Source organism: Wyeomyia smithii, chromosome 1 (assembly GCF_029784165.1).
Source record: "Wyeomyia smithii strain HCP4-BCI-WySm-NY-G18 chromosome 1, ASM2978416v1, whole genome shotgun sequence".
In the NCBI taxonomy this organism is placed as follows: domain Eukaryota; kingdom Metazoa; phylum Arthropoda; class Insecta; order Diptera; family Culicidae; genus Wyeomyia; species Wyeomyia smithii.
Genome location: NC_073694.1, coordinates 204,995,636 through 205,017,430, shown reverse-complemented (window position 1 = coordinate 205,017,430; position 21,795 = coordinate 204,995,636). Strand labels below are relative to the sequence as shown.

The 21,795-nt window shown below is 38.0% G+C and overlaps 5 protein-coding genes across 5 annotated transcripts; 2 read left to right on the top strand and 3 right to left on the bottom strand.

Moving 5' to 3' along the window:
• Positions 1–127: 127 nt before the first annotated feature.
• LOC129719130 (histone H1-II-like) lies at positions 128–966 on the bottom strand. Its single transcript, XM_055670562.1, has one exon. It carries the CDS (start codon positions 935–937, stop codon positions 284–286), a length of 654 nt encoding a protein of 217 aa, XP_055526537.1. The 5' UTR covers positions 938–966; the 3' UTR covers positions 128–283.
• Positions 967–16,414: 15,448 nt separating this feature from the next.
• On the bottom strand, positions 16,415–16,851 carry LOC129719138 (histone H2A). The gene has a single exon (XM_055670573.1). The coding sequence runs from the start codon at positions 16,815–16,817 to the stop codon at positions 16,443–16,445; it is 375 nt and encodes a 124-aa protein (XP_055526548.1). The 5' UTR covers positions 16,818–16,851; the 3' UTR covers positions 16,415–16,442.
• A 205-nt stretch (positions 16,852–17,056) lies between these two features.
• LOC129719154 (histone H2B) lies at positions 17,057–17,444 on the top strand. Its single transcript, XM_055670589.1, has one exon. The coding sequence runs from the start codon at positions 17,070–17,072 to the stop codon at positions 17,442–17,444; it is 375 nt and encodes a 124-aa protein (XP_055526564.1). The 5' UTR covers positions 17,057–17,069.
• A 1,637-nt stretch (positions 17,445–19,081) lies between these two features.
• On the top strand, positions 19,082–19,547 carry LOC129719156 (histone H4). Its single transcript, XM_055670591.1, has one exon. The coding sequence runs from the start codon at positions 19,199–19,201 to the stop codon at positions 19,508–19,510; it is 312 nt and encodes a 103-aa protein (XP_055526566.1). The 5' UTR covers positions 19,082–19,198; the 3' UTR covers positions 19,511–19,547.
• A 1,653-nt stretch (positions 19,548–21,200) lies between these two features.
• On the bottom strand, positions 21,201–21,620 carry LOC129719149 (histone H2B). The gene has a single exon (XM_055670585.1). It carries the CDS (start codon positions 21,597–21,599, stop codon positions 21,225–21,227), a length of 375 nt encoding a protein of 124 aa, XP_055526560.1. The 5' UTR covers positions 21,600–21,620; the 3' UTR covers positions 21,201–21,224.
• Between the last annotated feature and the right edge of the window lie 175 nt (positions 21,621–21,795).

Sequence of the window (21,795 nt, the reverse complement as noted above, 5' to 3'; positions counted from 1 at the left end):
TGTAGTGGTAAATACGAATTTAATTATGAAAAAATTTCAACTGACAAATTGTTTACTGCGGTTTGGGATCAAAAAAGATTATTTAACCCAAAGTAATATCTCTGGATTCCACTGGGAGAATGTTTTGTAAGCTGTAGAATTCCATCCCAGAAATCGTATGAGTATTCTAGAGTACCCAACACTGGACAATTAAGCAGTAAAATCAAATTAACTTCCTCATGTACATTTTTGGTAGTCCTAAAAAGGACTGATTGTTTTGCATTCTAGTAGTTCAATTCGGTGTTTACTTCTTGGCAGCGGCCTTTTTCGGGGCAGCTTTTTTGGCCGGAGCAGCAGCCTTCTTTGGCTTCGGTGTTTTCGGCTTCTTGACTGCGGTTTTCGATGGCTTTGTGGCTTTCTGTTTGGGAGCAGCGGCCTTTTTCACTCCAGCAGCCTTCTTGGCAGCTTTAGCAGGAGCTGCCTTAGCTTTTTTCTCACCAGTTTTTTTGGCGGCGGCAGCCTTTGGTTTTTTGGCTACCTTCTTCTTCTCTCCAGCGGGTTTCTTGGCTTTGGTTTCCTTCTTGGGTATTTTGGCCTTCTTCTCACCAGCTGGTTTCTTTGCATCGGCCTTAACCTTGAATGAACCGGAAGCACCAGTTCCCTTAGTTTGGACAAGCTTTCCCTTCTCGACGCCTGATTTCAGGGCCTTCTTTAGGAACGGAGCCAACTTGGCAACATCGCATTTGTAATTGGCGGCGATGTACTTCTTGATGGCCTGCAGCGAGGATCCGTTACGTTCCTTGAGGGTCTTGATAGCGGCCAAAACCATGTCGTTAACTGGAGGGTGAGTCGATGGCTTCTTGGGTTTCTTGGCGTCTCCCTTGGGTGCCTTGGCCTTCTTGGGTGCCTTGGCCGGTGAAGCAGCAACCGGAGCAGCAGGAGCAACAGTATCAGCCATTATACTTTGATGTTTTCGAAATCTTTCGATGAAATGAAATACGAATTATAAAACATTTACCCTAAGTTCAATAGGCATACATTTCTATCGTCCGTGCTAGGGAAAAGCGTAGACACGGATAGAAAAACTGCATTGGCTACGTAGAACACAGTTTTTTGATATTACTATTCAAAACACCTTAGTTGTTGGAATGTATACTATTATAAAATATATTTATCTGTTGTTAGTATTCTAGAATTCATAAACTTTTCATAACTAATTAAAAAGCTTGAATGTTTTGATTTGGTTACTATGAAAACTACCTTGTAAGTTATCGATCTTGAAACTGTGCCTAGAGTGTTGTTAAAAAATAGGTAATATTTTATATTTCGTGACGTTATTTGGCAGTTAAGTATTTGTTATTCGATAAACAAATATATTTGCTTCCTTCGTGAGTGAATGCTTCACTCCCGTGAGGTAATTCTGATGCCATATTCATCCGAATTTAGGAATGCACGGTAGTACACGTATGTCTCGCTATACGGATTGATTTTGATACGTTTCATAAGAAAAATTATTTTAGTCTCGATACGGAATTAGATTAAATAAGGTGTGAAATTACAACAAAACTTTGAATGTCATAAAAATTCAACCCAACGATGCACTATGCAAATGCTTATATACATATTGTATACTGAATCTAAATCAATCGAAGTATTCAGTGTATGAATTTCATTGTAACTGTTCTTAAGATTTAATTAGGAATGCTTCCGGGCTAATAACTGATTTTTTTAATAGGGGGGATGTTTTGTGAGGAAATAATTATTTACTAATATTTATTCGAAAATTTTATTGTGTTTTCTGCCACAAAGGGTGTCATATCAACACTATTACATATATGTTAAGCTTTATTTCATTAAAACATTGTAATTGCTTCCGCAGTTAAGTGAATATAACTGTAGGAAAATTGTTAACCTACTTGTCAAGAAAAAAAAAGAATCTAAAACTAAACCTTAATTTAACCTTATACCTATCTTACTGATTATAAAGTGAGCTAAACGTTTTAATTGAGCATTGCAACGATTTTTGTCGGAACTTATTTATAATTTGGTTTGACATATTTTCTAATGTTTCCACATTAGTAAGCCTGTGTAGTTCATTCGTGCTAAACCAGCGAGGACGCTTCAATATCATTTTCAGAAGTTTATTCTGAATCCTTTGAAGCATCTTCTTTCTGGTTGTACAACAACTTGTCCAGATGGGGACTGCATATAACATTGCTGGTCTAATATTTGTTTGTAAATTAACAATTTATTCTTGAGACAAAGTCTAGAATTTCTGTTGATAAGAGAATACAAACATTGTATATATTTATTGCACTCTGTTTGGATATTCTCAATGTGCTCCTTGAAGGTAAGATTTTTTTATCATAAATTAGCCCTAAATATTAAACTTGGTCAGACCAATTTAAGATTGCACCGTTCATCTTAACAACACGATTATTGGTGGGCTTGAGAAAAGAAACTCTTGGTTTATGAGAAAAAATATTAATTGTGTTTTCCATGTATCAGGAGAAAACTTCCATTTTTGCAAATACGAAGAAAATATATCTAGATTTTTTTTGCAGCCTACTGCAAATGACACGAAGGCTTTTGCCTTTTACGGAAATGCTTGTATCGTCACAAAACAGAGATTTCTCACATCCTGGTGGTGAATCAGGAAGATCAGAAGTAAAAATATTATATGAGACCGGGCCCAAGATACTTTCTTAAGGTACACCAGCTCTAACAGGCAATCTATCAGATTTACTATTTATTTATTTCGTCAATCATATATGTAGACTGGTTACAATAATTTCTAAACTATACACGAACATAAAACAAATTAATTTTGTGTCCTCAGCCTCAAGGACTTGAAAAACTGTTTTAGTTTATACCGGGACATCGTAAAGACAATGGCTTCGCAGTGTTGATTATAAGAATTCATCATACTATTTATAGGTCCATTTTTTGCGTATTCCGTACGATGCTGGTTAAGAGCAAATAAACTACGTTGTCGAAGTTGTCGAATGGGTGCATAAAAGTTCAATTTAGAAAGTATTACTGCTGAGTCAACGTTCTGCGAAACGATATCGTTTACAAATGAAGCCATCGCGTACTCTCGCCGTTCTTTTAACCGTTATGTACTCAGCAGGGTACCCGGGTACCTTTTCAGACTTTATTACTTCAAAAAACAAGGATAACGTCAACTTAGACAGCTGAAACTTATGGAATGCTCCTAACTAGTGGAAATAAACCATTTTTTATCATTAGTCTGTTTGTAGAAACAAGGGGGGTCGAAGGGGGGGGGGGGCTTCGAAATTTTTTACCACGTAAGTACTCGGCAGGGTACCCGGGTACCCACAAAATGAAATGCTTCTTGCTTATTCATTTCTTGACCGATTTTCCATCTTGTCCTATCAAAAGATTGGAAAATCTGTCTACTTCAGAATCTGGGATCGACATTAACCTGTAACCACATCTGGTTCCTGTAAATCCGGATCTACGGGAGCATGTTCCGGCTAGACAGATTAGTACAATTGTCAATAAAACCGAACAACATTGCTATCAAAATTCTTGAAATCACTCCAGGAATCGATTTACATCCATTTAGAGTCCAACTGATGAGTTGTCCTCAAAATGGTCACACCGGAGCAGATTCTCGTGGGGCCCTATATGGCCACCAACATACGTCCCACAAGCTGGCGTCTGCCACATTTGCAAAAATTTGGACAATAAACGCAGGAAGACAAGGAAGACGTGTACAGCATGCTGCAAGCCAATATGCAACGAGCACAGCAAGGACATTTGCAACGGTTGCTAATTTTGTTATTTGTTATTTTTTTATTCATATTATTAAGTTTTTTTTATATTTGTTATGTTTCAGACTTAAAACGACTTGTTATTCGTGCAAAAACTTGAAATAATAAACGATTTGCAATGGGCCAGAAAACTCTAAATAAAAATATAAAGCCTTTATCATTTCATTCTGAACTGAAAAAGCTTCGAAAAAGTTTTTGAATTAGCCTTCTGGAGACAAATTGACAGATGAACTCAAAAAAGATTCCTGGAGTGATTTCAGGAATTTTGATATACATATTGCTAGGGTTTCTATCCACTCATGTTGGTGGTCATATAGGGCCCCATGGGAATCTGCTCCGGTACGACCATTTCGAGGACAACCCATCAGTTGGACTCTAAATAGATGTGAATCGATTCCTGGAGTGATTTCAAGAATTTTGATATGCATATTGCTAGGGTTTCTATCCACTCATGTTGGTGGCCATATAGAGCCCCACAGAAATCTGCTCCAGAGTGGTCATTTCAAGGATAACTCGGAAAATGGACTCAGAATTTATAAAAGTCAACTTCTGGAGTGATTTCATGGATTCCGATACCAATATTGTTTGGTTTTATTGCCAATTGTTAAAATTTGTCTCGCATCTTGAACCTGGCCCCGAAGATCCGATTTTCAGAAACCATATGGGGACCAATGGCTCTTTAAGTCCCGTATACTAAAAATAGACAAATTTTCCAATCTTTTGACGGGTTAAGATTGAAAATCGGTCAAGAATTAAAGAAGTAAGAAGCATTTCATTTTGGTGGGTACCAGGGTACCCTGCCGAGTACTTACGTGTGTTAAAATTGCCGAGTACATAACGGATAATGTTTGAATGTCAATCAACATGCAGCGTGCTTCATATGACGGAAGACGATGTGCGGTCCAACCTAGCTTACGAAGAGCATATAGTAGAAATTGCTTGTGTACTGATTCTATTCTTTCTTCATGTACGCCAGGACGAGGAGACCACACAATGCTACAGTATTCCAGTATTGACCTCACATAGGCAATATACAAAGTTTTGATAGTGTACGGGTCTTGAAAATTGTAGCAGAAGCGTTTGATAAACCCTAACATGTTGTTTGCCTTGTGTATGATAGTGTTATAGTGGTCGATGAAATTAAGTTTAGAATCTAAGATTATTCCTAAATCCCTAACTTTATCACATTTCTTCACATTCTGATCCCCTAATGCAATTACAATTTTGGGCGTTGTTAGTTTTCTGCTAAAGGATATTACATTGTATTTTTTTACATTTAATTCAAGTAGGCTTTTCTTACACCAGATGTAAAATGTGTGGATTTCATTCTGAAATACATTGATGTCTTCTTGATTTTTTATTTCCAAAAACAGCTTCATGTCGTCGGCATATATTAGAGCTTTATTATTTTTGAGGATGAAGGAAATGTCGTTTACGTACAAAATAAAAAGAAGTGGTCCTAAGTGGGAGCCTTGGGAACACACGAAGTAACTTGAATAATATTTGACTTTTTTCCATTAAATTTTATTATTTGTTGCCTGTTTGTTAAATATGATTCAAGCCACTTCAGGAGACCAGACTCAATTCCAATTTTTTGCAGTTTAAAAAGTAGCATTGGTATGTCAATACAATCAAATGCTTTGCTAAAGTCTGTATAAAGAGCTTCAACATGGTTCCCATTATCCATTGCATTCAATGAGTAATCTACGAATTCAAGTAAATTTGTGGATGTAGAGCGGCCTTTGAAGAAGCCGTGTTGTTTGTCAGTTGTTCGATTTTTGACTTGAGCAAATATCTTTTCATTGACAATTGCCTCAAAGAGTTTAGGTATGCAAGAGATAATAGCGATTCCACGATAATTACGTATGTCAGATTTACGCCCAGATTTGAAAATAGGCACTAAAAATGAGCTTTTCCATATATTTGGGAAGACTCCAGTTTCCAACGACATATTGAACAGCCAGAACAAAGGAGATGTAAGTTCTTTCGAAAGATTTTTCATGAGTGCTGGAGGTATTCCGTCAGGTCCAGGTCATTTGGAAGGGTCTTAATTTCTCAGACCCTGCAAAACATCCTGTACCTGAAGTTGGTTGACACCAATGTTTCTTGGATATTCTGGATAAAATGCAAAATAATCGCGGTCGCGATTTTCTTCGGAAAATGTGGTATAGATTTCCTGGAAAAATTTTGCAAAGAGATTGCAATTTTTCTCCGAGTTATCACCAACATGTTCATCGAGTTGCATTATTGATGGAAAATTGTCTGATCTTAGTTTTGTTTTGACGTAATTGAAGAAGTTTTTTGGACAAGACTTAATTTCTAGTTCAGTTTTTGCATTGAATTCTTCAAATGCATCACTGATTGCAAAGTTCAGTTGATCACATATTTCCAAATAAATTGCTAGATTTTCACTGCTATTGTGTTTTTTGAAAATTTTGTGGGCTTTTTGTTTGCGGTTTTTTAAATTTTTTATTTGTTTGTTAAACCAGACTGGATGTTTAGTGTTAGAGTGGCGTCGTTTTTTCTTCAATGGAATCTCTTTAGAGATGATGTTGTACAGAATTTTGTAAAAGACGCTAACAGATGATTCGACATTTCCTTCATCTCTAAAAATTTGTTGCCAATTGACACAGTTTAATTTGTTTTTAATATTTGCATAGTTCGCGAGTTTGAAATCAAGGACTTCCTCATACTCACAGTCGTTGGGTCTTTGATATTCATGTAGAAATAAAGAATATTCAATTTCTGTGTGAAACTTTTCGTTTTTCCACAGTGGGTTAACTGATTCGGTCACACAGAAATCTTCATAGATATTCGTTAAGAGTAGGTCCAAATAGCAATTTTCACGGTTTCTTACATGGTTAACCTGGTTCAAACCTAGTTTAGCAATTTCGTCAAACATGAAGTGCAAAGTGATGTTATCTCCAACGACTGGGAGTTGGATGCTTTCGTTTTCAGGGTCCAAGATGAAGTCAGCGGTGTTTTGATTGAAGTCCCCATAGATGTGAACTTTCACTTCTGGAGGTAATTCAGATAAAATTTTTTCTGCGCAATTAAAAAACTTTTCATACGTAATTCTATTAGCGTTATGTGGAGAAAAGTACACAGAGGCGAATGCGTGTGTTTCACCTGCTATGTGCGATTTTATCCAAATGTGCTCGAATTCTTTGAATTAAGGTGCAGCAACAGTTTCTGAATTAAAATTCACAGAGACCGCTATGAGGACTCCTCCACCTGACTTCTTTTCGGATTCTTGGAGATTCCTGTCATTCCTGAATACATTAAACATATTTCCAAAAATTTCTTCACTTTTGACACTTTCATCCCAGTTTGTTTCAGTCGCCAATATGACTGAAAAGGATGAGCCTAAAAGATTGTTGTAAATTTGTTTCATTTTGGCTGGGCCTTACATGCGATTGAAATTTTGACAATAAACCAAAATTTCAGTCGCATTTTGTGTTGGTGAAGAAATTTTTGGGAATACGGTGGTTGACGATGTTTGAGGGTTGGTGAGTGTTACCTGTAAGTCTTCTTCTTTCTTTGAATAGTAAACCTGAAGAGTGCGGTTGTCAAGTAACTTTGTATCATTTTTGTGATGCAAAGAAGAAAACGGAAATTAGACATTTTAGCCATCAAACCTTTATGCCAAACACTCTCGAATGCTTTTTCTGTGTCTAGAAGAGCAGCTCCAGTGGAATAACCTGCAGATTTATTAGTACGAATCATATTAGTTACTCTAAGTAACTGATGAGTAGTCGAATGCCTATGGCGAAATCCAAACTGCTCATGTGCAAAAATTGAATTTTCATTGATATGTGTCATCATTCTATTAAGAATCATTCTTTCAAAAAGTTTGCTTATAGAAGAGAGTAAACTAGTTGGACGATAACTTGATGCTTCAGCTGGATTTTTTCAGGTTTCAAAATTGGAGTGACTGGCATTTTTCCATTTTGAGGGAAAATATGCTAATTCAAAGCATCTGTTAAAAATTCTCTCCAAGAAATTTAAAAAGCTTTTGGGAAGTCTTTTGAGGAGGATATAGAAAATCCTATCATCTCCTGGTGCTTTCGTGTTTTTGAAGTTCTTGATAAGAGTATTTTATTCAAGTTTGTTTGCTCATTTCAAGATGGCTTGACAAAGTTTTTTTTTAATTCTTTTAGCACCAATATTTAGTGGTTAATTTGTGGTTTCGAAATCCAATTTGTGGTAATATGTGGTTGAGTAATTTCTGAGAAATTTTCAGAAAACTGAGTCAAGCCATCTCTGAAAATGATTTCGCTTCAAATGAATCGGATAACGATGATATATACATCAATCGAAGGCTCTTAATTTGTGGTTCACGAAAATGTAGTTTTTGTAGGCATACTCATAATGAAATAATTAAAAAACTATTATTTAAATTTTTGAACATTGTTTACCTCTTGTTGTCAACACCGACCATACGCGGCGCTGGTAGACCATCAAGATGATTTTTTCTCAGAAAGCTTTCGTGTAGCGATGAGTATAGTGAAACTAGAGATACTCAGAGGGAGAGATATGCGGTGAGCCAAACGAACCGTCAAAATTGGAGCCAAACGATCAAGAAAGGTAATACCACATTGAGAGGTATTGCAATCAGGTACAAAAAAGAACGTGTTCATTTCTATACGATTTTTTGTTCTATTGCCAATGAATGAGTGATTTTTATCCGGAGTTCAACAACCCTTGTGTATAGGTAACAAAATAAGTGAAGTTGTATAAAATTAAACATAAGCATAAAATATATCACCTTAACAGTTTTTGCGAAGCACTTCACTATTTTTAAGGACTTTCACCGTCACCACCGATTATACAAGTCGAATGTTAGTCAACATTGCGCTTTGAGAAGAGATCTGGCACCTCTGACATATGAAACCCAGTTGCCGAATTGGCGATTTTTTTCACCGCGAATCTCTTCCTCTTGAGTATTTCTAGGTGAAACAGTATGTAAACAGCAGGGATACTATATGTGCAGATTTGCTGCGAAATGCAAATGTTGATCAATCAGCAGATATTTGTAGTTGACAAGCCTCCGTGTGTTTTACGTAAATTTCCTCTAAATAAGTGAAGTTTTACGTAGACATGCGAGCGTAATTTTCTCGATCTTCGGTCGAATCATTTCCGGAAATGTAGTTTTGCCGTTTACCGATTGTTTGAAAAAAAAAAAAACCTAAACACCTAGGGGTGTGATCTGGTCTTTCTCATACAAAATCTATTATATGTTGAAATCTATTAGCACATACGTTTTAACTCTTGGAATAAATTACAGCCTGATAATAATAAAGAACAATTTTTTGTTCCGATAAATATAATAATATTTTGGTAACCAACTACGCAACTGTATTCGACTGTTGGGTATTTTAGAAACCGGAATGATGCCTGAAGATCGAGAATAGGCCTTAGAACTGTAGGGAACGGTTGAAACGCATGGTAAATGCCCAAAGGTGTGAGTCACGACTAGAATTAAAATTCGATATTTCCTCGTCTCAGGAATATGCTACTACAACTACCCCCTGAATAATAAAACAAAAAAGCTTTCAACGGCAGCGACAACTGTATGTCGTATACAGTAAGGTCGCTTTTTACGCGGTTTTTTTTCTACGCGGGTTGCTTTCCTCCATTACTCAAAAACGGTACAAGATATCGACCTCATTTCAATCACGTTTTCCGTTTTAGGCCACGAGTGATCATATATCAGTTTTAAAAAAAAAATCACAATTTTTGGTGTAAATACTCAAAATTTAAAATATTGAATTATGGTCTCTAGATTGGCCACTATCTTATTCAAACGAGGTTTTAACGTCTTAGGACGGTTTTCTTTGTTATATTTGCAACTCAAAAAAGTCGTTTTTTACGCGGGCCCATACAAATTTGGAACGCATCCCCCGCGTAAAAAACGACCTTAGTGTATATGAACGACTGTTGATATGTTCTAGATAAACCACTAGCACTAACATCGGCAGGTGCCAGTACTATGCTCATCCAACGCCGCGTACGGTCGGTGTTGACAACAAGAGGTAAACAATGTTCAAAAATTTAAATAATAGTTTTTTAATTATTTTAATATGAACTATGCCTACAAAAACTACATTTTCGTGAACCACAAATTAAGAGCTTTCGATTGATGTATATATCATCGTTGTCCGATTCATTTGAAGCGAAATCATTTTCAGAGATGGCTTGACTCAGTTTTCTGAAAATTTCTCAGATATTACTCAACCACAAATTACCACAAATTGGATTTCGAAACCACAAATTAACCACTAAATATTGATACCAAAAGAATAAAAAAAAATTTTGTCAAGCCATCTTGAAATGAGCAGTTTGTTTCCAGTACCTCTTCAGAAAAAAATTTTTGAGTGATGACTTGATCACACTTTTGTAATACTTCATTTTCAATAGGACTCATTACGTTCAAATTGAAATTATGAACACTCTCGAACTGCTGAGCAAGTTTTTGAGCTTTTTATTCATTCATAAGAAATATTTGGTCTCCATTCTTGAGGACTGGAATGGGCTTTGAAGGTTTCTTAAGAACCTACGAAAGCTTCTCTCATGAAATTTTCATTTCGCAAGAAAGTGAATCTATGTTTGATTTTTGATTAAAAAATAACTTTCAAAGCAGGATCACGAATTCTTTTTCAAACGTATAAGAAGTTGCAGCTCGTTGTCAATAATAGGTGTATTAAATTTCACTCTAGCCTCAGGAACTGATAAGTTTCGGGCATTGAGTATTGAGCTGCACAAATCATCTAATGCTCCATCAATGTCAGCAATATTTTGTAAAACAATATCGCAATTCAAGCTTTCTTTGATCGTGATACGATATCAATCCCAATTGGCCTTGTGATAATTAAACACAGACCTTTTGGAATTTAAAACGATTTCACGGGATATGCAAAAAGTTATAGGAAGATGATCAGCATCAAAAACAGCATGGGTTAACAAATCACTGCATGAATGACTTTGATTTGTTAATACCAAATCAATTGTGGATGGATTCCTAACAGAAGAAAAACATGTAGGACCATTTGGAAATAAAACTGAATAAAATCCAGTCGAGCCGAATCATTAAACAATATTTTTCCATTGGAATTGCTTTCTGCATTATTCCACGATCGATGTTTTGCATTAAAATCACCGATGATTAAAAATTTAAATTTATTTTTCATAAGTTTTTGTAAATCTTCCTTGAAATGATTGTTTTGCTCACCGGCGGCTATAAATAAAATGCCAATATCTGTTTCGATTTCATTTCCCAAACTTTCAAAATCTTCGTTTCAAGATGGGGCATAACACGATGTTTTATTCGACGGTGGATAACTATTGCAACTCTCAACACTAGCATATGAAACGCCTGGTGGTGTCTGAGCAGGATTAATTGTATTTAATTTGTTGTTTTCTAAATTTGAATTATTACCTACAGACACACTAGCTACAGGAAATGCTGGTGATGCCTGAACAGTATTGAAAGTCTTTTGATTACCCACTTCAATATTATTGACAACAGGTTGTTTTGAATACCTACGTTGCCTTGAGGAAATAATTTTCGGCCTAACAGGACAATCAAAGAAATTTGATTTGTGTTCACCCCCACAACTTACACATTTGAAACTAACAGTGGTCTCTTTCACAAGACAGATGTCCTTTGTGTGAGAAGAGTCACAACAAATCATGCATTTTGTTGTCATATGGCAGTTGCGGGTTCCATGACCATAAGCTTGACCATTCGGACATTGCGTGAGATTATGGATGCCTCATGTCTCTTGAAACTTTCCACTTTATTCGCACATTGAATAAAATACGTGCTTTTTCTAAAGATTTCAAATTACTTACTTTGGTACGATCAAAATGTACCAAGTAATTTGCCCGGTGACTCAGTATTATCAATTTTTGCGTTTGATTTACGTTTCATTTCATGGTTGGGGGGAAACTAAGTAATTCTGTCAAACAATCTTTAATTTCATCAATAGTTTGATCATTTGAAAGACCTTTCAAAACAACCTTAAACGGTCTCTCGTTTTTTGACATCATAGGGGTATAAAATTTGTACATATTTTCAGTCAAATACTGTAATAGATGTTTATGCGATGCATGGACCAAAATTTCTTCACCTTCAGGGGGAAATTTTACCGGCAGGTATTTGGTCTTTGTATGGGCAGCAAATTGTCGCCACTCTTAGCGGAGTTATTTATGAGTGATTTTGAGGGAAAACTGAAAGAGGAAAACATTTTTCCCCGTGTGTGGAAGCGGTACGTCGATGATGTTTTTGCCATCGTACAAGAACGTCATTTAGAACAAACACTAGAGCTGCTAAATACTCGACATCCGACGATCAAATTCACCGTAGAACAGGAAGTGGATAAAAAACTTCCCTTCCTAGATTTGATCATATCTAGGAAACCTGACAACTCGCTAAAATTTGGCATCTACCGGAAACCAACATCCACGGACCGGTACATCACTTCGGACTCTAACCATTGTGGAGCCCAAAAACAAGCGGCTTTTCACTCCATGGCCCATCGCCTTGTTAGTGTACCGATGGAGAAAGATGAGTACACGATAGAGAAGGAAAAAATTAAAAAAGCGGCCAAGTTAAACGGATATGACGAAGATTTTGTGGAAAAAAAATTATCCGCACACACGAACGGAAACAACACAAACGCGAAGTCACCACTCTGCAACCAGAAAAAAGAAAATTTAGAGAGGACCAGCATGCCATTCTACGCAAAAGTTACAAACCGGATCAAAAACGCCCTTAAAAGGCACGGCTACCACGTAACTCACAAAAGTGAAAACAGACTAGGGTAGAGCGGGGCTAGTTGGTTACGGGGCAAGTTGGTCAATGAGAATATATTCGAATCTACGTATCTAAAAAATCGTATTTTATGGGTGATACGTAGTAGATAACCAGAGAAACTAAATGACAAAATGAAGTACAGTTTTAATTAGAACGTATAATAAATACAGGTTGCTGCCAAATTGGCCATCAATTCTACTCGGTTTTCATGTTGAATTTTTTTGTCTAAACAAAGCTAGCCAAATTGAAATGAACATGGCTCAACGTATTATGAAAGTCATTTTCGTTAGTTTTAAGTTGTGTAAAGCAAACTTTCGCCAAAATTTTTTTCATATATTTCGAGTAATTTACATATTTAATACATGAGGGGCTAGTTGGTCACATACTAGCGGGGCTGGTTGGTCATATGCACATCATAAATGAATGCAAGTAACCAAGTGAATGCAATTTCAGGAACAGTGCATTTCGTGACACAAACTTAATCCGAGCGAAAACATCGTCTGATTTGTTTAGCAAACCAATTATTTGAAGCGATAAACTATTTGGTAAAAGTTATCTCCATTTCATCGTCATTTTGATGAATATTTTTTTGTGCAATATAAATGCTTAGTCATTGCTCTAAAATAACTATAATGTACACTAATGCATCGACAAATGCTTTCTACCTGATGAAAATTTCGGCGTAAGCAAGCTTTCAACGAAAAAAAAAAAAATGTGGCTATAGTTTTGTGCTTGTGATTGCAGATGCGAATCTAGAATTTGGCTCCTGTTCTCAATTTAATCCTTATTGTTTTAGATTTAGTTCTTTAACCAAACTATTGAGGAGATTTCAACATATACTTCTCGTCAGGTATGAAAGAGTAATACAATTTTTTCATGCACTTTTGAGTTACTTCCCTCATGGTTTGGGATTTCGGGAAGCGAACGTATAAACAAAAAACCGGATGCGGTTTGACCTCCGCTGAGATGCTACAGGCTGCCGCTAATGCAGTGAGGAATAAAAACTCAATTGTCCTTCCGAAATATGAACGGTCAATTTACCCCACACCCTGACCAACTTACCCCAGCTGAGGGGCTAGTTGGCCAATTTGACATCCACTCAAAAAACATAGAATATCCGCAAAATCATAAACTATTCTGTACAGTTTATATTTTTTCTAGATGCTATAGACTTAACACAACATTTCCATGTAATGAGTTTTTGCCATAATGTTTCCTACAAAAAGTTACAGAACACTTTGACCAGAAATGACCAACTAGCCCCGCTCTACCCTACGTGATCTTTTGTGTAACGCGAAAGATAAAATTCCGTCTAATGAGAAGTCTGGAATCTACAAAATTGAATGCCAGGATTGTGCAGCTGTGTACATTGGCCAAACACGGCGCAAGTTCAAAGTTCGTTTAAAAGAGCATAAGAAAGCTGTGGCCAACAAACGAGCCAACGAGTCAAGTGTGGCAAGTCATGCTATCTCCCTCCAACACAACGTCGATTGGGACAACGCGAAAATTTTGAAAAATATTAGGAAATCGTCGTAACTTAATGCATGGGAGTCGATGCATATCATGACATCGGAACAGCCGCTTATGAACGAGGATGTTGCTCCCATACTATCACCTCTCTTCCACCTCACCAAACTGAAATTGTAACTCTCTCCTACTAATTAGTTGGACATCGCCCCGTAGATGGGTAACAGCTTACCCGAAACCGGTCGGTAAAAAAGGTAAAATTTTTTACATTGTAAGAACCATAAGTGTTTGTGTCCTGTTTAATATTTATTCGCGAGTTCTTACGTTGCACTAAAATTTAAAATTTAAAGAGATGTTTATGGCCTTCAAAAGATTCGGCCAAAATACAAATTTCGTCCTGGCGGCCAATTTGAAAAAAAATGAAGAAAAGAAATGATGAAAGTTCTGAACGAAAAGCTTTAAAATTTGCAACTATTACCACAACAGGCGGAATTTTAGCTTTCTTCATACCGGCATTTTGCTCAGAATGAGAAGCTTCAGATTCTTGATCACCTATAGAAGAGAAAATTTCATACCTATTGCTTTCTGAATCACTCGGAGGAGAAGCCTCACGTTTCCTCGTAGCTGCATCAAAGCGAACATTTTTGGTTCGTCCTGGCATTTCAGGATAAATTTTACTTCACTTTACACAAATTTTCACTTTACACAAAATCAATACTTTGCGATTCAACAGATACCCTTTAAAAAAGATTACCTGTTGAAAGCGGAACATTTCCAATATCTCGAGCTGTTGGTAAAATGCGACCGTTTTGTGCAATGCAGTTTAAATCTTACTCAAAAGTGAAGGCTAAACTGTTTTAAATACTGGTGGGAATTTTAGCAGGAGCCACTTCAAGTCTGATCCTTTTGAGTTTTGTGATTTAGGTGAAAAAACTTATGATAGTTGTAACTAAAATCAGTCTGAAATAAATTTGAATGGTCAGGAAAAAACTTTAGAACATCAGGGAAAATCAGAGAACTTATTTTTGAAAATTAAGTCGCCACCCTGTGTTCCACTTTGAACTCATAAAACTTAGTTCACTCGGAAAACTTTGCATGGATTTTTGGTTTACTCCGAAATGATCCACTTCTAAAATGTCTAACTTTGACGTATTATGATGATATTGAGTGATTTATCTCCTCTTTTATTAATTATGAAAGTTTTAAAGTAGCTTACTATGCACAGAGTTTCATAGTAAATGTAAAAATATTTTAGTTATTAATCAGAGTAAGTGAACAAAAAGAGTTCTTCAATGTTACTTTCTAGAGGTGGGCAATCCGCTCACGAACTGATCTAAAGAGCTGGTTCTTCAAAGTGAGTGAGTGATCTATCGCTCTTTTTTAAAGAGCGGTAACTAACCCCTTACTTCAAGCAAAAAGCTGAAGCCGATTTTGTTGATCAGACACCGCAAGCGAGAGCCATATGAATGTTTTACACCCCAAGCGCAAAGCGGCGTGCGACACTGCAATAGAACTCCCAGAAAATAGCTGCCGCAGGCTGAGAAAAGAACGAAAAGAGCGAAAGAACTGGTTCACTGATCTTTTGAATCTATGCAGACAACCCGCTCCCGAGCTGATCAGAAAATCAGTTCTTTAAAAGATCGAAATCTTCTGATCGCGAGCGGATTGCCTGCGAGCTGAACAAAAGAGCCATCGGAAGAACCAGTTCTTCTGAGAGCGAAAGATTTCGCTCTTTCAAAGAACTGAATCTTTTGATCAGCCTGCGAGCGGATTGCCAGATCAGTGAATCAGTTCTTTCGTTCTTTTCGTTCCACATCCATTCGTGTGCGTACTCGGCGTTAGTCAACCCGTGTACCTGTGTATGGACTGTTGCAAGTTGTTTTTTTGCATGCTCTTGCGGCTGGCTGGTGGCTGGGTGATGAGAAATGCAAGTCATGCATATCATGGCAGACGTTTGGTGGCAGCTTGTTTCTGGGAGTTCTATTGTAATTTTGCGCGCGACCTTGCGCTTGGCAAATCGGGTGTAAAGCTTTCACCTGGCTCTCGCTTGCGGTGTCTGATTATTAGCTACACTGAAAAAAACCAAAAATTATGTAGGAACGAAAATAGCGAGTGAGCTGTTAAAAAGAACTAGTTCATCTTAGTGAGCGGAACCGCTCTGATGCGCTCACTATAGTGAACCATTTTTCCCACCTCTATTACTTTCTACTTTGGTAAAAATCTCAAACCAATGAAATGCTGGTACTTTCCACAACTAAACGTACAAATTCTAGATTGAATTAGTTTTACATGCAATTCAAAAAAAAATACTTCAACTCATCATGCACAATTTTGTTCGTCCTGATAAGGACGGTTTTTGTTCGATACGTGGTGACAATTATTTAGGCTTTCTTTTCGGTCTTCTTGGGCAGCAGAACGGCTTGAATGTTTGGCAGGACACCTCCCTGGGCAATGGTGACACCGGACAGAAGTTTGTTCAACTCCTCGTCGTTACGGATGGCCAATTGCAGATGACGTGGAATGATTCGGGTCTTCTTGTTGTCACGGGCAGCATTTCCTGCTAATTCCAACACTTCAGCAGCCAAATATTCCATCACGGCTGCCAGATACACGGGAGCACCAGCACCGACGCGTTCGGCATAGTTTCCCTTGCGCAGTAGACGGTGAATACGGCCTACCGGGAACTGGAGACCAGCACGAGATGAACGGGACTTTGCCTTTCCCTTGACTTTGCCTCCTTTACCGCGTCCAGACATGTTGAAGTAGAGTTTTAGTTTACGTTAACTGAGAAAGCGTTAAACTGATACCAAATGCAGGGAACGATCTCCTTATATACAGTTACAATGGGCTGTTATTGACAGGAGGGTTGGGCCACGCAGGTAACGGAATAGCAGAATTTAAAAAAAGGGACGAGCTTCGAATCCGTTTTGTGCGGGTATAAAAAGGCAACTCACTGCGGTAAACAACATCATTTCTTGTGAGGTTATCAAAGCTAAACTACCGTCAAAATGCCACCGAAGACTAGTGGAAAGGCCGCCAAGAAGTCGGGCAAGGCTCAGAAAAACATCACGAAGGGCGACAAGAAAAAGAAGAAGCCACGTCGCAAGGAGAGCTACGCCATCTACATCTACAAGGTCTTGAAGCAAGTCCACCCGGACACCGGAATCTCCTCCAAAGCCATGAGCATCATGAACAGCTTTGTGAACGATATTTTCGAACGCATTGCTGCTGAAGCTTCTCGTCTGGCTCACTACAACAAACGTTCTACGATCACCTCTCGCGAGGTTCAGACCTCTGTCCGTCTGTTGTTGCCAGGAGAATTGGCCAAACACGCCGTCTCTGAGGGAACCAAGGCTGTCACCAAGTACACTAGCTCCAAGTAAAAGTTTCAGACAATCTTATGCAAAACGGCCCTTTTCAGGGCCAACAAATAATAATCGAAGCGGTATTGAACTTATCATGTTATGTAAAAAGGAATTGGACTGTTATATTCATTTACTTTATATTTGGCATGCTTATAAAGCCTAAGTATGCCCATCAACAAATCATATTATTCAGAATATTAGCTAGAAATCATCGGTTATTATCTAATGAATATGGTTACGTTTAATTTTGATCATTTTATAACTACACTGAAGAAATATCGTGAAAATTTCGGAATCCTCGTAAAAACAGTATGCATAATTACATTTTTAGATATAGTATTTACGTTACCTAGCATAAAATCCATCGTAGTATATTCGTAAAATGTTCATTACTGTCGCTCCGTGGCGGGTAGCGTGATCCACTCACAACCAACTGGTCTTAATTCAATCGTAGCCGACACTTGAAGGTTTTCTGAGGCAAAATCTCTGGGATCACGCCTTCAAACGCATGCGAAAGTAAAGCCGCTGGAAACGGTGCGTAATTCAATGAATCGTAAGTTAGGTTCCTGATTGGAGTAGCCTTCTCGGGCGTCTGTAATTGGCGGAACCAAACCGACACAAAGAATTTCGTGTGTCATCAGTCACCAGAGAGTATTTTTTTGTTTCCTACTGTGATTGAAGCTGTAAAAGCATCAGGTAAAAGCATGTTTCAATATTGTCAAATTATTCCATTAAATAATAAAAAATTGTTGTATGCTTTCAGGGCAACGGAGCCAGTAACGATCTCGAAAAATGCAGTTTAAAAAAATTGTAATAGAGTTATAAGAAATACCCCCAATCAAATCACTTCTTGACGACAAATCAAGCCATAGTTAGTTACTGGCCAGCGGAACTAATGACAACTTGTCCCTGGGTTTTGTGCCGTATCAGACAAAGGACAAAACAATGTTCTATGAAACAGTGTGGAATCCTAGGTAGGTAACATAGATTAATATGGAAATATCAGATTTATTATAACAGACTGCGAATACGGTGAAACAGAAAAACAATATCCACGTCTTCATTAAAATTGTTGGTGGCCCTGAGAAGGGCCGTTTGTTGAGTAATATGAGATCAAACGAAAGCCGATAGCCAATTTAAGCACGTTCACCACGGATGCGGCGAGCCAGTTGGATGTCCTTGGGCATGATGGTGACACGCTTGGCATGGATGGCACACAGATTGGTATCTTCGAACAGACCGACTAGATAGGCTTCGCTAGCCTCCTGCAGAGCCATAACGGCAGAGCTCTGGAAACGAAGATCGGTTTTGAAATCTTGAGCGATTTCACGAACCAAACGTTGGAATGGCAGCTTGCGAATCAAGAGTTCAGTCGACTTTTGGTAACGACGGATTTCACGAAGAGCGACTGTTCCTGGACGATAACGATGGGGTTTCTTCACTCCTCCAGTAGCCGGAGCGCTTTTGCGAGCAGCCTTTGTGGCCAGTTGCTTACGCGGAGCCTTTCCACCGGTGGATTTACGGGCAGTTTGCTTTGTACGAGCCATGATGAGTTTTGTTTTTTTAGCGAAGTAATCACTTTGAGAGTTGAACGAATAATGGAGAAAATTTTTATTTTGACCTCTTTTATACTGCTCCCTCTTCTTCTGTCCAACCAATCAGGAATGACAATACGGAAAAATTTCTACCCTCGCAGGTATAAAAGCGAGCCTCATGGTCGTGTTCGACATTAGTTTGAATCGTTCGTTCGTTCGTTTAATACAAAGCAAAAAATGACTGGTCGAGGTAAAGGAGGAAAAGGACTCGGAAAGGGAGGCGCCAAGCGTCATCGCAAGGTCCTTCGTGATAACATCCAGGGTATTACTAAGCCCGCCATCCGTCGTCTGGCGCGTCGTGGAGGAGTAAAACGTATCTCTGGCCTGATCTACGAAGAAACCCGAGGTGTGCTGAAGGTTTTCCTGGAAAACGTTATCCGTGACGCAGTCACTTATACTGAACACGCTAAGCGCAAGACCGTCACTGCCATGGATGTCGTGTATGCACTGAAACGACAGGGACGCACGCTGTATGGATTTGGAGGTTAAATAATTCGAACTGCTAACGACAAAAGGCCTTTTTCAAGGCCACAAAAATATAAATGAAGGTCTACTTGAAATTAATCATATTTTCTTTCCGTGGAAAAGCCTTTCATATTATGTTTCATAATGATTGTGTTATGTTGCTTATAATATATAATATATTATATGCATTACCGTCTGGCTCACTACAACAAACGTTCTACGATCACCTCTCGCGAGGTTCAGACCTCTGTCCGTCTGTTGTTGCCTGGAGAATTGGCCAAACACGCCGTCTCTGAGGGAACCAAGGCTGTTACCAAATACACCAGCTCCAAGTAAATGTTTCAGACTATTTTATGCAAAACGGCCCTTTTCAGGGCCAACAAATAATTATCGAAGCGGTATTGAACTTATCATGTTAGGTAGAAAAAAATTGGTCTGTTGCTATATTCTATTATGTAACGGAGTTAGCGGGTCGGATATATAATATAATATAATATATGATATATAATATATTATATGCATTACCGTGCGGGATGTTTGTATTTAAGGCCACCTACATATTAACAGCAGGAAGATATAAATTCGGAAGAAAAGTTAGGAGAATTAGAGAATGTAAAAAAGGATTTATTTAAGCGCAAAAGACAAATGCTGAGACTATATCATCTGGTTTGATATCTAATCAAATGTTTTACGCACTTTAATGGCTGCTGCAATGTTACGCACTTTAATGGCTGCTAGCTCAGGCTGGTCTTTAAAAAAATCTCTTACCTTAACAAAAGGATTTCCAAGTCTCATTTTTTCCTTTAAAAATATCTTTTCACCACTACTGAAGAAAACTGTTTTATGTGTCAGTGAATGTAGTGGTAAATTAGAATTTAATTGTGAGGAAATTTAACCACTTTCATGAAACATAAGATTAATTGATTAGGCAGCAAGTATACACCGTGGACCTACAAATTTGTAAGGCATTCAAAAATTTTCTAGTGTTAGGTACTCCAAAATACATATTACACGATTTCTGAGATGAAATTCTACAGCCTACAAAACATTCTTCCTTTACCTGATGCTTTTACAGCTTCAATCACAGTAGGAAACAAAAAATTATTCTCTGGTGACTGATGACACACGGAATTCTTTGTGTCGGTTTGGTTCCGCCAATTACAGACGCCCGAGGAGGCGACTCCAATCAGGAATCTAACTTACGATTCATTGAATTACGCATCGGTGCCAGCGGTTTTACTTTCGCATGCGTTTGAAGGCGTGATCCCAGATATTTTGCCTCAGAAAATCTTCCGATGTCGGCTACGATTGAATCTAGAGCAGTTGTTGGTGAGTGGATCACGCTACCCGCCACGGAGCGACAGTAATGAACATTTTACGCATATACTTCTACGATGGATTTTATGCTAGGTAACGTAAATACTATATCTAAAAAAGTAATTATGCATACTGTTTTTACGTGGATTCCGGAATTTTCGCGATATTTCTTCAGTGTAGTTATAAAATGATCAAAATAAAGCGTAACCAAATTCATTAGATAAGAGTCGATTATTTAGCATATTCTGAATAATATGATTTGTCGATGGGCATACCTAGGCTTTATAAGCATGCCAAATATAAAGTAAATGAATATAACAGTCCAATTTTTTTTTTACATAACATGATAAGTTCAATACCGCTTCGATTATTATTTGTTGGCCCTGAAAAGGGCCGTTTTGCATAAGATTGTCTGAAACTTTTACTTGGAGCTGGTATATTTGGTAACAGCCTTGGTTCCCTCAGAGACGGCGTGTTTGGCCAATTCTCCTGGCAACAACAGACGGACAGAGGTCTGAACCTCGCGAGAGGTGATCGTAGAACGTTTGTTGTAGTGAGCCAGACGAGAAGCTTCAGCAGCAATGCGTTCGAAAATATCGTTCACAAAGCTGTTCATGATGCTCATGGCTTTGGAGGAGATTCCGGTGTCCGGGTGGACTTGCTTCAAGACCTTGTAGATGTAGATGGCGTAGCTCTCCTTGCGACGTGGCTTCTTCTTTTTCTTGTCGCCCTTCGTGATGTTCTTCTGAGCCTTGCCCGACTTCTTGGCGGCCTTTCCACTAGTCTTCGGTGGCATTTTGACGGTACTTTAGCTTTGATAACCTCACAAGAAATGATGTTGTTTACCGCAGTGAGTTGCCTTTTTATACCCGCACAAAACGGATTCGAAGCTCGTCCCTTTTTTTAAATTCTGCTATTCCGTTACCTGCGTGGCCCAACCCTCCTGTCAATAACAGCCTATTGTAACTGTATATAAGGAGATCGTTCCCTGC

What these genes read in the sequence shown, in the direction of transcription:
- LOC129719130 (XM_055670562.1), bottom strand. Translation starts at nt 937, where the DNA reads ATGGCTGATACTGTTGCTCCTGCTGCTCCGGTTGCTGCTTCACCGGCC.
- LOC129719156 (XM_055670591.1), top strand. Translation starts at nt 19,199, where the DNA reads ATGACTGGTCGAGGTAAAGGAGGAAAAGGACTCGGAAAGGGAGGCGCC.
- LOC129719138 (XM_055670573.1), bottom strand. Translation starts at nt 16,817, where the DNA reads ATGTCTGGACGCGGTAAAGGAGGCAAAGTCAAGGGAAAGGCAAAGTCC.
- LOC129719149 (XM_055670585.1), bottom strand. Translation starts at nt 21,599, where the DNA reads ATGCCACCGAAGACTAGTGGAAAGGCCGCCAAGAAGTCGGGCAAGGCT.
- LOC129719154 (XM_055670589.1), top strand. Translation starts at nt 17,070, where the DNA reads ATGCCACCGAAGACTAGTGGAAAGGCCGCCAAGAAGTCGGGCAAGGCT.